The sequence below is a fragment of the Perognathus longimembris genome, chromosome 20, assembly GCF_023159225.1.
Source record: "Perognathus longimembris pacificus isolate PPM17 chromosome 20, ASM2315922v1, whole genome shotgun sequence".
Taxonomy (NCBI): domain Eukaryota; kingdom Metazoa; phylum Chordata; class Mammalia; order Rodentia; family Heteromyidae; genus Perognathus; species Perognathus longimembris.
This window is the reverse complement of record NC_063180.1, coordinates 44,270,149-44,284,929: the sequence shown is the minus strand read 5'-3', so window position 1 is coordinate 44,284,929 and position 14,781 is coordinate 44,270,149. Positions and strand designations below refer to the sequence as shown.

Sequence of the window (14,781 nt, the reverse complement as noted above, 5' to 3'; positions counted from 1 at the left end):
GCTGGGGAGGATGAGCCGGCGGCGTCGGGGCCGGGGCTCAGTCCGGGATCCCGGCTACTAGAGACGGGGACGTGAGGGTCACAGTTCGAGGCCGGTCCCGGCGGGAGCGTCGCCCCCGTCCACGACTCGACACAGCAAACAGACAGACAGACAGACAGAGCCTCGAAGGGGCCGGGGGAGCACTCGCCCTGGAGCACCGAAGCCCGGCATCCGAGCCCCAGGGCCGGCGCGCACCCGCCGAAGGCAGGGTCAGCGGAGATGGGGGGGGCAGGGGAGGGGGAGGAGGGGGAGTTAGGGGAGGGGAGGAGGGGGAGTTAGGGGAGATGGGGGGAAGAGCTAGGAGAGATGGGGGAGAAGATGGGGGAAGGGGAGGAGTTAGGGGAGGTGAGGAGTTAGGGGAGGTGAGATGGGGGAGTTAGGGGAGATGGGGGACTGAAGGGAAGGTGAGGAGGGGGAGTTAGGGGAGGTGGAGGGGAGAGAGTGGGGGAGATGGGGGGTAGAGCTAGGAGAGGTGGGGGAGGGGCTTAGGGGAGGGGGCCGCTGGGGGAGGGGGGCCGCTGGGGGAGGGGGCGGGCCGCATGGGGAGGGCGGGCCGCTGGGGGAGGGGGCGGGCCGCATGGGGAGGGCGGGCCGCTGGGGGAGGGCGCGGGCCGCTGGGGGAGGGGGCGGGCCGCTGGGGGAGGAGGGGGCGGGCCGCTGGGGGGGGAGGGCGGGCCGCTGGGGGGGGGGGAGGGCGGGCCGGGGCTCAGCCGGCCGTGTGCCGGTAGTTGCCGTTGATCTCCGGGGCGAGGCTCCCGGCCTCGGCGCCCAGCGGCAGGCGGTCGCTGTACTCGGAGCCGGCCTCGAACTCGTCGGCGTGGCGGGCCGGGGGCGGGGAGGCGTCGGGCGGGGTCCCCGCGGGCCGGGCGCCGGGGCCGGGGGGCGGCGTGGGCTCCCGGCGGGCGGCGGGCTCCTCCCCCGCCCCCTCCCCGCCCCCCCCCTCCCCCGCGGCGGGGGGCGCCGCGCTCGGCCGCGTCGTCGTCCAGGTAGGAGGCGCGCGGGTCGAAGTCGGCGGCGATGCGCTTCTGCAGGGGGTCGGGCGGCCGCGGGCGCAGGATGAGGCGGTAGGGCTTGGCCGGGCGCCGCGCGAGCAGGTGGCAGCAGGCTGCGCCCAGCAGCGGCACGGTGGCCAGCGCCAGCAGCACGGCGCCCACCGTCACGATCACCAGCAGCGACGGCAGCTCGGGCTTGGTGGCGAACGCCCACGCGCACGCGGCACGGCTCGCCCGCCAGCGCCAGGCACACCGAGTAGTTGGTGCCGGGCCGCAGCCCGCGGAACCAGTAGGCGTTGACGCCGTCGTCCACGCGCGACCACTGCACGGCGGCGCCGCCCCCCGCGGGGCACAGGTAGAGCAGGCGCGGGGGCGCGGCCGGGCGGCGGCGGCGGGGGGCGGCGGGGGGCGGCGGGGAGACGGCGGGGTCGCCGGGCCCCGGGCCCCAGCGCGCGCCCAGCGGCGTCAGCTGCACGCGCGCCTCGCGCTCCGCCACGTCCAGCGCGATGACGCCCAGCGCGAACGCGTGCGCCTTCAGCTCCGCGCTCTGGTTGAAGGCGTGGTTGGAGACGTAGCGCGCGGGGTCGCCGCGCCCGCAGTGCGCGCCGCCGCCCTCGGCGCCGTCGGCGGGGCCCCGCCCCTCCCGCTCCGCCCCGCCCTCCTCCCCCTCCTCCGCCCCCTCCCCCTCCCCGTCCTCCCCGTCCGCCTCCTCCCCCGGGGCGCCCGCCGCCCCCGCGCCGCCCCGCCCTTTGCCTTTGCCCCCGGGCTTGGCGGGCAGGACGCTGTTGTCGCGGCCCTGGGCGCCGGGGCCGCGCTCCGCGGAGGAGCCCGGGGCCGGGCCGCGCGCGGGGCCCGCCGCCGCCGCCGCCTCCTCCCCGCCGCCGCCCGGAGCGTGCTTGGGGGCCCCGGCGGCGGCCACGGCCACGCGCAGCGCCGTGGCGTTGGCGCCCAGCTCGTTGCGGGCCCGGCAGGTGTAGAGCCCCGCCTCCTTGGCGCTCAGCAGCGGCACCCACAGGGACCCGTTGGCGAGGGCCACGAAGCGCGGCGCGGCCGGGGGCGCGGGCCAGACCGGGGCGGGCGCGGGCGTCGGGGGCTCGGCCGGCGTGGGCCCGGCCCCCTCCTCCTCCTCCTCCTCCTCCTCCCCGGCCGGGGGGGCCGCGTCGCCGTCGTCGCCCTCCCCGCCGCTCGGCGGCTCCAGGGTGACGCTGCCCCCGGGGATCTGGAGTCGCCACTGCAGGCGGGGTTCGGGGTGGCCCTCGGCCGCGCAGTGCAGCAGCAGGGCGGAGCCGGGGCGCCGCGGGGCGCCGGGGGGCCCCGGCGGGGCGGGCTCGGCGCTCAGGCGCACGCGGGGCGGCGCGCAGGCCAGCGCGGGCAGGCGGTGCACCGGCACCCCGTGCAGTTCGGGGGGCGAGGCGCACGCGATGGAGTCCAGCTCGGGCAGCGAGACGCGGGTGCTGGCGGCCCAGGCCTGCAGCCACACGAGGCGGCAGCCGCAGTGGAAGGGGTTGTGGTAGAGCTGCAGGTGCGACAGGGCGCCCAGCGCGTCGAAGGTGCCGGGCTCGAGCGCGCGCAGCCGGTTGTTGTTGATGCGCAGCGAGCGCAGGTCGGGCAGCGCCCCGAGCGCGTCGCGGGGCAGCGCGCGCAGCCGGTTGTGGTTCATCTTGAGCAGCTGCAGCGCGCTCAGGTGGCGCAGGTCGCTCCACGGGAAGCTGGCGATGAGGTTGTGGCTCAGGTCGAGGTTCTTGAGCTGACCCAGCGCGGCCAGGGCCCCGGGCTCCACGGTGCGGACCTCGCTGTGCGCCAGCCACAGCGACGTGACCTGCGTGACGTTGGCGAAGGCCCCGCGCCGCAGCACCGCGATCTTGTTGGCCGACAGGCTGAGCGTGGTCACGTTGGCCGGCAGGCCCTCGGGCACCTCGCGCAGCTCCTTGTACGCGCAGTCCACGAACTGGTGGGCGTACTTGTCCACGCAGGCGCACGGCTCCGGGCACGCGCCCGCCACTCCCAACAGGGCCCACGCCAGCCACAGGCCGCCCACGGGCGCCATGGCAGACCCTGCAGAGGGAAACCCGGACAAGGGGGCGGGAGGTGACCCAGGGCCCCGGTCCGCGGGGCTCTGCCTCCTCCGGCCGGGGAGCCTGGAACGCCCTCTCTGCCGACGGAGAGCTGGGCTCCGCGGCTCACGCCCGCCCGTCATCCCAGCTGCTCGGGAGGCTGAGATCTGAGGATCGGGGTTCAAAGCCAGCCCGGGCAGGGAAAGTCCCCGACGCCCTCATGTCCAGTGAATCACAGAAAAGGCTGGAAATGGCGCTGTGGCTCAAGGGGTCGGGCGCCAGCCCTGAGCACAAAGAGGCCCAGGGACAGCGCTCAGTCCCCGAGCGCACGCCCGGGGCCAGCAGAAAGGAAAAGAAAAATGCAAAGAGCGCATCTTGGGGGGGGGGGGGGCTCCTGACTTCATTTTCCAGTAGGTATGAACCGTGCTCCCCCCCCTCCAGGCCCCTCACTAGAGATCCGCCCCACCCCCAGAGTCCCTCCTTCTTCTCTTTCTCCTTTCTCCCTCCCTCCCTCTCTCTCTCCCTCCCCACTTCTCTCTCCCTTTCTCCCTCCCTCCCTCCCTCCCTTTCTTTCATCTGCTAGTCCTGGGGCTTGAACTCAGGGCCTGAGCACTGTCCCTGACCTCCTGTGCTCAAGGCTAGGGCTCTGCCACTTGACCCACAGAGCCCCACGTCCAGCGTTTTGCGGGTTCACTGGCGCTGTCCCCCCGACTGTCCTGTGGTCCGAAGATCTCAGCCTCCTGACTAAGCCAGGCTGCCAGGCGCGAGGCGCGGGCGCCCCCCGCTTCCCGGATCCTGTTCCTCAGTCCTGGTCGACCAGGTGGGAGGGAGGGGCGTCCGGAAGGGGTCCCGTGGCCCCGGTCGCCCCGTCTGAGATGCTCTGGTGCCACAGGCAGCACCGGCGCGCACGCCCGCCCCGACACACAAAGATGCGGAGGGAGGCGGGCGCGGCGCGGGCACCGGCACCGGCTAGACACAACACGCGAGCCCGGCGCCCACGCCGCCCGCGCCCGCCGGGAGACTTCATTGTTCTCCCCGTGACACTCAGCCTGGGCCGGCCACGCTCCCCGGCCACGCACACGTGCCTGCCGCTTCACCATCGGCCAGAGCCGCCAGGCACAAGGACACACGTCCTCACGCGAACTCACACCCACATTCCGGCTCGGGCGCACGGGCAGCCCCAGGAACTGGGGGTGCTGGGGACGTGAGGTCTAGCGGAGCCCCCCGCCCCCCGCATTCTGCCGTTGGTGAAGTTGGGGGTCCCCAACCTGCAACCCCCACTCCACCCCAGGCAGGAGAGGGAAAGGCGCCCCCCTGCCCCTCGCCCCGGGGGGGGGGCGGGATACTCAGACACCTCCTCGGGAAGGGGAGGGGTCCCCGGCCACAAGTTGGGGGCCACTCGTGAAATCCAAGCACTTCCCATGGGTCCACGAGGCCCGGAGCCCCCGCGAAGCTTCGCCCTCAGCCCCGCAAACATTTACAGACGCCCCGTCCCCAGCGCCTTGAGACCCCGACCCCCTCCCTCCCCCCCTGGGCGCTGGGCGCCCCCCCCTTTCCTGGCTCCCAGGGCTTCTTAGTGTCTGGGGGAGCGGGAGGGGGTCGGTGTGCCCGGCCGGCCCGGCTCTGCCGGGGCTGAGGTCTGGGGGCGCCGCCTCGCCGCCCCGCGCCTTACCCGCTGCTCCTCGCCGGCGCTCAGGACGCGCAGCCTTGGGGCGCCGCGACCCCGCCCGAGTCCCCGCGTCGTGCGGCCCGGGCCGGCCCCGCATGGGGGGTGGAGGCTGTGGGGGGGGCGGGGAGGGGGGCAGGGGCGAGTTTGAGGACGGCGCCGGCGCCCCCCGAGTCCCGCTCCGGTGCTCCTCCTTTCAGAGCGGCTCCCCGCGGCCCCGCGGATGGAGAGACGGCGCGCGCGTGCGCCCGGGCGCCGCGGGAGCGCGCAGCCTCTCCCACCTCCCGCATCTGGGGGGAGCCTGGGCGTCGCTCCGGGGGCGCCCTGCGTCCCCCCCCCACCCGGTCCCCCTCCTCTCCACGCACTCGCGGACCTCGCCACGGCGCCCGCTCCACGCCGCCCGCCGCCCGCGCCCGCGCGCCGCCCACCCCGGGGCCCCCCACCCGGCCCCCGGCCCCGCGCGGCCCCCCGCCCGCCTTCGCCCCGACCCGCGCGCGCCACGCTCACCCCACGCGCCGCCCGCCGGGCGCCCCGGCCGCGCCGCCCCCCGAAGCCGAGCCGCGCGGGGCCGGCGGGTTCTGTTGTTGTTGGTTTTTCTCTTTTCTTCTTCTTTTTACGCCCTGCAACACGTGAGGCGAACCATCTTGCGGGAATTTGGGGGCGCGAGAAGGGCGTTGCACGAGGGGGGCGTGTCCTGGCCCTTGCACGCGCACCCGGGCACACTCACACGCACACTCACGCACACACACAATTTTTTTTTCCTTTTGCATATGCAGGCAGTGGCGCAGAAAGATCTCCAGCGGGACCGGCGGAGCCCGGCGCCGCCTTCCTCGAATCCCTCCCCTCCCTCCCTCCCTCCCTCCCCTCCCTCCCCCCTCCCCAAGCCACATCCACCCCATGCATAATTGATGGTGTTAGCACTGCACCGCACCCTCCCCAGCTTGCTTTTTTTTTCTTTTTTGCCCGGATCCGGGCGCTGCCCCCGCCCGCCTCCCCCCCGGCCCTCGATCTCGCCCCGCGTGGGGCAGGGCGGCCCCTGCAGCCCGCACGCCCGGCCCTTTGTGGCTGCGGCCCCGGGGTGGCCTGGTCTCCGCGCTGGGGTCGGGCTGGGGCTGGGGAGGGGGGGGTGCGGGGCTCCGTGGGGGCAGAGGCGGCTCCACAGGGCCTGCCCCCCCACGCCCGCCCTCCAGCCCACCCCCCTCCACGCCGGTCCCCGGGCTCGCACGGCGGCCGCGCTCAGTCCCCGCACAGCCGCGGAACCCTGACATTTCTGCGGGCGCGAAGGGGGCGCGGAGACATTTGGCCGCACCGTCCCCCCCCCCCACTCGCTCCCCACCCCACCCCCGGCAGCCCCCCAACACAGAGCCGCCGGCCAGAGCCAACATGGGATCCTTCCTGCCGACCCCCCCCAATCTTGGGGCGCGTGTGGCGCCCCTCCCGGCCGTCCGTGGGTCGATGGCGGGGTGGGGGGCTCCGCGCAGCTCAGATCGATACCCCGACTTGAGTGTTAAGCATTTTAATGAGCGCTGGGGAGACGGGGAGGGGGAGGGTCAGGCCCAGACGCGGCGTCCAGACACCCCCCCACCCCCCACCCCCAGCCCGCCCGCGTTCTGTGAGTTCACCGAAGTCTGGAGCGCGCACTCGGGGTCCCCCCCCCCCCCCGCCTTCGCTGCAGGCCTCGGCCAGCCGGGACCAGCGCTTTCCTCTCAGCCAAGATCCGAACCCACAACGTCAGGCCCGGGGGTTCCAGGGGGCAGAGGGCGCAGCAGCGGACACGGCGTGCCCGATGGGCCGAGGGGGACAGCGCTGGGGGGGGCGCCCCACGGGGCCCCTGCCACGGGCGGCCCGGGCCCCCACCCTCCGCCCGGGCCCCGCAGAGCCCCGAGCGCCGCCGACTTCTTTGTCTGCTCGGCGGGCGTCGCGGGGCGCTGCCCAGGGCCGGGCGCTCCCGAGGGGGCGGGCTGGGACCCCGGGAAGGATCCCCTCGAGCCCAGAGGACGCGGGCTGGAGACGTGCGGGGGGCGGGGGGGCCGCAGGGCGCTCGCTAACCCCCCTCCTGTTGGGTTCAGGTCTCAGGGAGAGGCGGGGGGGGGGCCGTGGAAGGACAGCGGGGGGCCGAGGACACTGGGGCTGGCCGGGAGGGGGGGCTGGGGACGCCCCACCCCCTTCCCCTTCCTGCCCAGGACGCCGACGGCGCGGAGCGGAGCGGGGGCAGCTCGCGGCCCCGACCCGGTGGCTGCGCGCGGGGCGCTCTGGCGGGGAGGGGCGGCCCCCCCGACCCCCGGACCCCCCGGCCCCCCGCGATCGCTCCTGCGCCCCGCGGTCCTGCGCCGCGGACGGGGAGAGGACGCCCCGGGCCGCCCGGAGCTCACCTGCCCGCCGCCACTCGGCGTCTCCGGGCGTCCGGGCGCGGCGGGCTCGGCGCTGGCGACGTTCAGAGCGGGGCCGGGGGGCCGGGGGGCCGAACCCCGAGCCCGCACCCGCCCGCGCCGCCCTGGATCGCTCAAGAAGCCCGCGCCTAATCCCGCGGGTGGGGCCGGGGGCGCGCGGGGAGGGAAGGGAAAGGCCGACGCCGCCACGTTCCGGGGCGCCAGAGCGCCCCGAGATTTCAAACCCGGACCCCGGGGCCGCGTCCTGGGCGCCCCGCCCCGGCCTCCCAGCTGCTTCTGGGGGGCTCCCGGCCGCGTCCGCGGGCCCCGGGGCGCGGGGCACCGGAGCGCGCGGGCCCGGAGTCCTGCGGATCGCGGGTCCCCGCGGCGCCCGCTCAGCCTCGGCCCGCGCGCGCCTCCTGCTGGACGCGGCGCGCACCGGCGGGCGCGGGGCGAGGGCGCGGGGCGCGGGCGCACGGAGCCCGCAGCGCGACGCCTCCTCCGGCCACCCAGGCCGTTCCACAGGGCCCCGGTCCGAGCGAGCTTCAACCAGGGCCCCCGCGGCTTTCCCGGGGTACCCCAGGCACCCCGAAGACCGATGCCCAGGGCCCAGCGAATAGGATTCCTCTCCCTGCGCCCCGAGGCCCGGGCGATCGTGGGGTGCAGGGGGACAGGGGAGCCGGGCCGCCGGGGCTCCCCCACCGCGCCTCCAGCCCCAGACGCCCGCAGCGCCCTGCCTCCTGCTGAACACCACACACTGAACCCCCCCCATGCCCCCCCAAAACCCTCTCCAGCAAAAGGCCCTGTGTCTACCGAGCCTCCGCCTTCCCTTCCTTCTCCTCCCGCCCTGTGGCTGGAGGCAAAAATCTAAAGACATAAAGAGGCTGGGCGCCTGCCATCCCAGCTGCCCCGGGGGCTGAGATGGGAGGAGCGCGGTTCAAAGCCAGCCCAGGCAGGAAAGTCTGTGAGACGCTCATCTCCACTGAACCACTAGGAACCCAGCAGTCGGGCTGTGGCTCAACGTGCTAGCCTTGAGCACAAGAGCCCAGGGACCGCGTCCAGGCCCTGAGTTCAAGGCCCACCACCTCCACCAACAAATAAAATCGTCATTTGTAATAGGCGGTGCCTGTTTCTCAGCGGAATGGCCGTCATTTTTTCAACACCAGCTGAATAAAGTGAGCTACGATCAGTGCCCCGCAGAGCTAATATCACGTCCTTGAACTCAGATCCCCAGGGCCAGCTTGGCTTTTCATTACCGCCGTCTTCTGTGGAAGCTGTGGAGCCTTTCCGTTATTTGCCAGGGGGAAGTTTTTTTTTTTTTGGCCAGTCCTGGGCCTTGGACTCAGGGCCTGAGTACTGTCCCTGGCTTCTTCCCGCTCAAGGCTAGCACTCTGCCACTTGAGCCACAGCGCCACTTCTGGCCGTTTTCTGTATATGTGGTGCTGGGGACTTGAACCTAGGGCCTCGTGTATCCGAGGCAGGCACTCTTGCCACTAGGCCATATCCCCAGCCCCAGGAAGTTTTTTTTTTAATTTTTAATTCACATTTGTGTCCAGGAAGACTTGATTGGGGGGGGCGGGGGGGGTTTCGCAGCCCGTGGCCTCTGGCTGGAGCCCAGCAAGAACGGCGCCGCCGAGGAAGCGGGCAGCAGGGGTCACGCGGGGCGCCGTGGCCTGCCTTCCGGGGTGGCCCCAGCTGAGCTCTCCTTGCCGGGCGAGGTCAGGACGGACGCCGGCGGCTCCTGGGGCTCCTGGGGGCTTCCGGGGCTGCAAGGGACGGGGCTTGGGCATAAGAGAGGGGGCGCATTCTCCGCTGCTGTCCCCCCCCCTCCTCCCGCAGGCCCGGCTCCCCCCAACTCAGCCTCCTGAGGCCCCTGAGCCCCTCTTTGTCAGGACTCAGCCAGCCAGGCCAGGGGGCGCGTGACCGGTAGGGGGCGCTGGTCTCCGGCCATCTCCCAACGCAGGGAGCCCAGGGGTCCCGGAGCACTTTCAAGCGTGTCTCCTCCCTCCCCCCCTCTCCATTCTGAATAGGAGGGGTTGGAGTCCCCTTCATTCATTTTTTTTGGGGGGGGTCAGTCTTGGACTTGGACTCAGGGCCTGAGCCCTGTCCCTGGCTTCTTCCCGCTCAAGGCTAGCACTCTACCACTTGAGCCACAGCGCCACCTCTGGCCATTTTCTGTCTATGTGGTGCTGGGGAATCGAACCCAGGGCTTCATGTGTAGGAGGCGAGCGCTCTTGCCACTAGGCCACGTTCCCAGCCCCCACTTCCAGTTTTCTGCTGGTTCGTGGGGGATGGGAGTCTCAAGGACTTTCCTGCCCGGCCTGGCTTTGAACCTCGATCCTCAGATCTCAGCCTCCTCAGTAAACAGGATGAGAGGCCACGGGCACCCCGCTCAGGGGACTCTATTTTCGGGGTACCGAAAAAACCAGAGGATCATGTACTTTCACAGAATTCTTGAAAGGCGAAGCCTCCGTTCTTGGAAATGCCTGTGCGCGATCCAGAGCTATTTCGGGAGCTGTGGAAACTTCCATCGCCGGCTGCGACGCGCCGAGCCCGTCCCGCGCCCCTTCACGCGCGAGTGTGTCAGAGAAGAGGGGCACCGTGCCATCGGGAGGGGGGACCGGGAGGGGGGATGCCCCCACCTCGGAAGGCTGGGGCCTGGAGACTCTCCTCGCCCTCTGGGGCTTGAACGCAGGGCCTGAGGGCCGCCCCTTGGCTCTTCCACGCGGGCTGGTGTGCTCCGGCGCGTGAGCCACACCTCCACTTCTGGCTGGATTCGGGGGGGCCCAGCCTTTCCCGCCCAAGCTGGCTTTGAACTTGGACCCCCAGACCTCCGAGGAGCCAGGATGACGGGCGTGAGCCGCTGTGATTTCCAGAAGCGGGGAGGAGGGAGGCTCCTGGAGCAGCCATGGGGACAGAAGCCAGGCGGGGAGGGGGGGGGGGGGGGAGGAGACGCGAGGACCCCAGCAAGCGAGGACGCCACCTGAGGCACCCCAGCTGCCCAGGCGGCTGAGATCTGAGGATGGCGGTTCAAAGCCAGCCCGGGCAGGAAAAGTCCACGAGACTCTCGTCTCCAAATAAACCACGCAGACAAAGCCTGGAGTGGCGCTGTGGCTCAAGTGGTAGAACGCCAGCCTTGGGCGGAAAGGGCATCCAGGAGCGTGAAGCCCCGAGTTCAAGCCCACGCTCTCCAGAATAAACAGATAAATGGCCAGCCTCTCCAAGCGGCTCCTGATGCGGGGGGGGGGGGGTCAGGGGGAGCGAGGCTCCCACGGACCCCCGGCATTAGAGCCTGGGGCAGTGGGGGCCCCGGGCACGGAGGTCTCTAGCTCTCAGGGGCCCCTTGGAATCGCCCCACCCTGGCCGGGGCGGCGGAGCGGCCGGGCGCCTTTGATGAACGCCCGCCGCGCCTCCTCCGCCCTTATCTCCCGCCGCAGCTGCGGACTTGATGTATTTATTTGCTCCTCCGGCGGCTCCATTTGCCCCACCAGCTCCCCCAGCTCCGGTGCTTCGGAAGAACGACCTTCATGCCGCCTCCCGCGGGGGGGGAGGGGGCTATAAATCCCGGGGGGCTGACGCCCAGGGGGGACCCGAGAGGCTGAGCTCGTGTTTGCTCCTGGCCAGCGCGCTGCCACGTGAGCCGCAGCGCCACTTCCAGGTTCCCGGGTTCACTGGAGACGAGGCTCTCCCGGACGTGCCTGCCCAGGCTGGCTTTGAACCGCGATCCTCGGACCTCAGCCTCCTGAGCAGCGGGGATGAGAGGCGGCTCAGCCCTTAGGGTTTTCCCCCCAGGCCCTCGGCCGGGGCCTGTGGCCCCCATTCTGCTTCCAGACGATCAGGAAAGCAACTGGATCTCCTGAGGCCTGGGGGCCGTGTCTGTCTGTCTGTCTGTCTGCCTAGCTTCTTGGAGAAGTCCTGTGGGGAGCTAGCTAGCTTTTGTAATCTACTTGGCTGGCAAGCCGCAAGCCATTTGTAAGGTTCAGCATAACCCATGCCGCTGGCATTCTGGAGAATTCTTTGGGGCTGAGTTGAAGGAAGTTTCTGGAGCCAAGAACGAAGGAATTTTCCCCTCAACACATGACACCATGGGATCGGGTGCGGGTGGACTGAGATTTCCAAACTTCCTGTCACTGTCTCGTTTTATTATTTTTGTTTTATGGGGTGTGTATGGGGGGGGTAAGGTCGATGAAAATTCTAGAACCTTCTCTCAGAGACATCTATTTCATTCAAGGCTAATGGGTTGGGAGAGGAAACCAGCATCAACAAATGTTGCCTGCAGCCGCGCCCCAGCCCCCCCCAGCCCAGCCCCGCCCCCTGCCCCCCCAGCCCCGCCCAGCCCAGCCGGCTCCAAGCCCCAGGACCAGGCCCGCCCCAGAGAATGGGGGATCCTCCGGGAGCTGACCACATCCTCCCGCCTGTCCCCCCCCGCCCCCCCCCCCACAGAGATGGGGCAGGCCATCCAAGAACACTTGCTAAGAGCCTGGTGACTGGAGATGAGCCCTTGTCAGTCAGAAATCTACCCCCCCCCCAAACCTGGGCACCGGGGCGCACGCCTGTCACCCCGGCTACTCAGGAGGCAGAGATCGGAGGATCAGGGTTTGAAGCCAGCCTGGGCAGGAAAGCCTGTGCGACTCTTGTCTCCAGCGAGCCAGCCAACAGCCGGAAGTGGAGGCGTGACTCAAGCGGTGGAGCAGCAGCGCGGGGTGTAAAGCGGCCCAGAGACCGCGCGCAGGCCCCAGGACCAACACCGAGATAGAGCGAACCCCCTCTGTGCCACCCAACCCCAGCAACGGCGTCTGAGACATCCTTGGGGTTGGTTAAATCGTTCCTGACGGATGTGAAACTAAGAACGAAGGAGCCAAGGGCTGGCGGCTCAGGCCTGTGACCGGGGCGGCTCGGGAGGCTGCGATCTGAGGACGGGGGTTCAAAGCCAGCCCGGGCAGGGGAGTCCGTGAGACCCTTTCTGTCCAGGGAACCACCGGACAACCCAGTAGTGGCGCTGTGTGCGGCTCAGCGTGGTAGAGCACAAAGCTTGGGGGCAGCGCCCAGGCCCTGAGTTCAAGCCCCACAACTGACAAGCAAAGAAAGAACAAAAAACAGCCAAGGGTTTCGTCCTTTGAAACAATCCCCAAGTCGTTTACTGTTTCGCAAGTATGAAAGAGCTGACATTGAGGAGCTGTGCCCCGCGAACCTGTCCCCGGGCCGGCGGCCCAGCGCCCCCCGGTGGCCGGCCTGGGAAGTGTGCGTGTGTGTGCGCGCGCGCGTGCAGCCGTCGGCGGGGCTGCGGCGCCCTCTGCTGGCCGCGCCCGGGAGCGGCCCTGGCTCCATGCTGGGTTCAGTCCGCGGCCGGTAGCAGCGGCCAGGGGAGCAAGGCCTCTCCCGGTTAGGGGGGCTGAGCCTCCCCCCGGGGCCTGGGGCTCAGTGACCCGGGAGGCAGGGGCGGGGGTGAGCCGGGCCGAGGGCGTGCAGGACGCACGCGGTGGGCCGGGAGGGGGAGCCGGCTCGGGCTGGGGGCAAGGCACTGTCCCGGGACTTGAACTGAGGGCCTGGGTGCTGTCCCCATTCTGATCGACCCACACCTCCGCTCGGGGGGGTTCACCCGCTGGAGATGAGCCGGGGGCCTCCACCTCCATCTCTCCAGGAGCTGGGATGACAGGTGGGTTTCTTTTCAGACCAGGACCCTGCCTCCCCCCCTCGCCCTCCCCCCCCCCCCCCGCGGCCTCACGGGAGGGAGGGAGGGAGGGCTTGCGGTCTGCATCTGTTGAACACACCCGGCTCTGGCTTTCTTCCCCTACTTGAAAGAGGGGTTCCCATCCCCGAGACTCTCAGCGCCGTCAGCCCCAAAGACGCCTGCTGGCCCGCGGGGAGCCCCGTCTCCCCGGGCAGGGCCGCCTCGGGGCTCCTTTGCAGCTGGTGAGGGAAGCGTCGGCCGAGCCGGGGCTGGGGGGTGGGCCGCCCCTCATGACAACAGAATCGCCCGCCTGCCGTCCCGGCGACCCGGGAGGCTGAGGTCTGAGGATGGCGGTTCAAAGCCACCCTGGGCGGGGAAGTCCGTGAGACGCTTACCTCCAGCGAACCGCCAGGAAACCAGAAGCGGAGCTGTGGCTCGAGTGGCAGAGCGCCGGCCGTGGGCTGAAGAGCGCGGGCCCAGAGTTCGAGTCCCGTCACCGACAAGAGTAAGACTCACGGCAGGGCAGTGCCCGGCTGGGGAAGGGGCTGAGGCGGGGGGGCCCGAGGCCGCCCCCCCCCCCTCCACCGCCGGAGCGCAGACAAGTGCGGAGTCTCCGGGCCGTTCCCGCCTGAACCGCGGTGCCGTCGGCCTCCTGAGCAGCCGGGGCGACGCCCGGCTCGCTGACCCCCGTTATCAGCGCACCCGAGTTCAGGGTCAGCGCCAGCGCCGCGGGGTGGGGCTGAGTCCCGCGGGCGTCGGGGGGGGGGGGGGGTCGCGTCCGGGGGCGCCGCAGGTAGCGGGCGTCGCTGTCCAGGCCGCGCTCGGGGTCCCGGCGGCGCGGGCGGCCCGGGGCGGGGCCGGGGCGAGGCGGGGCCGGGGCGGGGCCGGGGCGCAGCGCAGCGGGGGGCTGCGGGGAGGCGAGGGGGCGCGGGCCGGCGGGGCCTGCGGGGAGGCGGGGCCTGCGGGGAGGCGGGGCCTGCGGGGAGGCGGGGCCTGCGGGGAGGCGGGGCCTCCAGGGCGGCGGGGAGGCGGGGCCTGCGGGGAGGCGGGGCCTCCGGGGCGGCGGGGCGGGGCCGGGCCGGGGCCTCCAGGGCGGCGGGGAGGCGGGGCGGGGCGGGGCCTCCAGGGCGGCGGGGAGGCGGGGCCGGGCCGGCCGCGGCGCGGAGGAGGCGGAGGAGGAGGCGGAGGAAGCGGCCCGGCCCGGCCTCCAGCCACACCGCCCTGGTGCGCACGTCCAGCGCCCGCAACCGCGCGTCCCGGTTCACGGCCGCCGGCTGGCTAATCTTCTGGGCTGGGCAGGAGAGAAAGATGGGGTGAGGCCCCCCCTCCCCGGGGGGGGGGAAGGGGAACAGGGTACCGAGGCCTCTGGGCTCCCCGGGGCCGGCGGAATTAAGCCTCCGACTCCAACACACGGTTCTGAGGTGACAGCCGGCAGGGGTGGTCAACCCGGGCACTGGGGGCTCCGCCCGTCACCCCAGACACCCGGGAGGCGGAGACCCGAGGACTGAGGTTCAAGGCCAGCCCGGCCAGGAGGGTCCGTGAGACTCTCCTCTCCAACGACCCCCCCCAAACTGGGGGTGGCGCCGTGGCTCAAGCGGTAGAGCGCTACCCTTGAGCAAAAGAAGCCGGGGACGGCTCCCAGGTACCGAGTTCAAGCCCCAAGACTGGGTTCCCCCCTCCCAGAAAAAGAAGGGGGAGTCGGGCTGTCCTTCAAATACCCCATTCACCTGCCGGGGGGGGTCAGCTCTGCCCCCCGCCACCTCGCCAAGCCCTTAGAGCCGAGGCCTCTCCGGTCTCGTCAGCCCCCCACCCACGGCAGGGACCCCAACTTCTTCCTGACCCCCCCCACTCCACACCCGCCACCCCCAGCGCCGTGGATCACCCAGCCGGAGCGCGCTAGCCCGAGGCACGGGGGGAGCCGGGGAACCCACTTTCGCTGTCGATCTTCAGGTCAAAGAAAATCAGGGGCCCGTCTTCTGCCGGGAGATGG

At 71.7% G+C, this 14,781-nt stretch overlaps 1 protein-coding gene across 1 annotated transcript; it reads right to left on the bottom strand.

Annotated features, from left to right (window-relative positions):
• Positions 1–745: 745 nt before the first annotated feature.
• Positions 746–3,078, bottom strand: Islr2 (immunoglobulin superfamily containing leucine rich repeat 2). The gene is given in 3 exon segments (XM_048329560.1): positions 746–1,003; positions 1,005–1,241; positions 1,243–3,078. Coding segments are annotated over 3 exon segments (2,331 nt in total).
• Between the last annotated feature and the right edge of the window lie 11,703 nt (positions 3,079–14,781).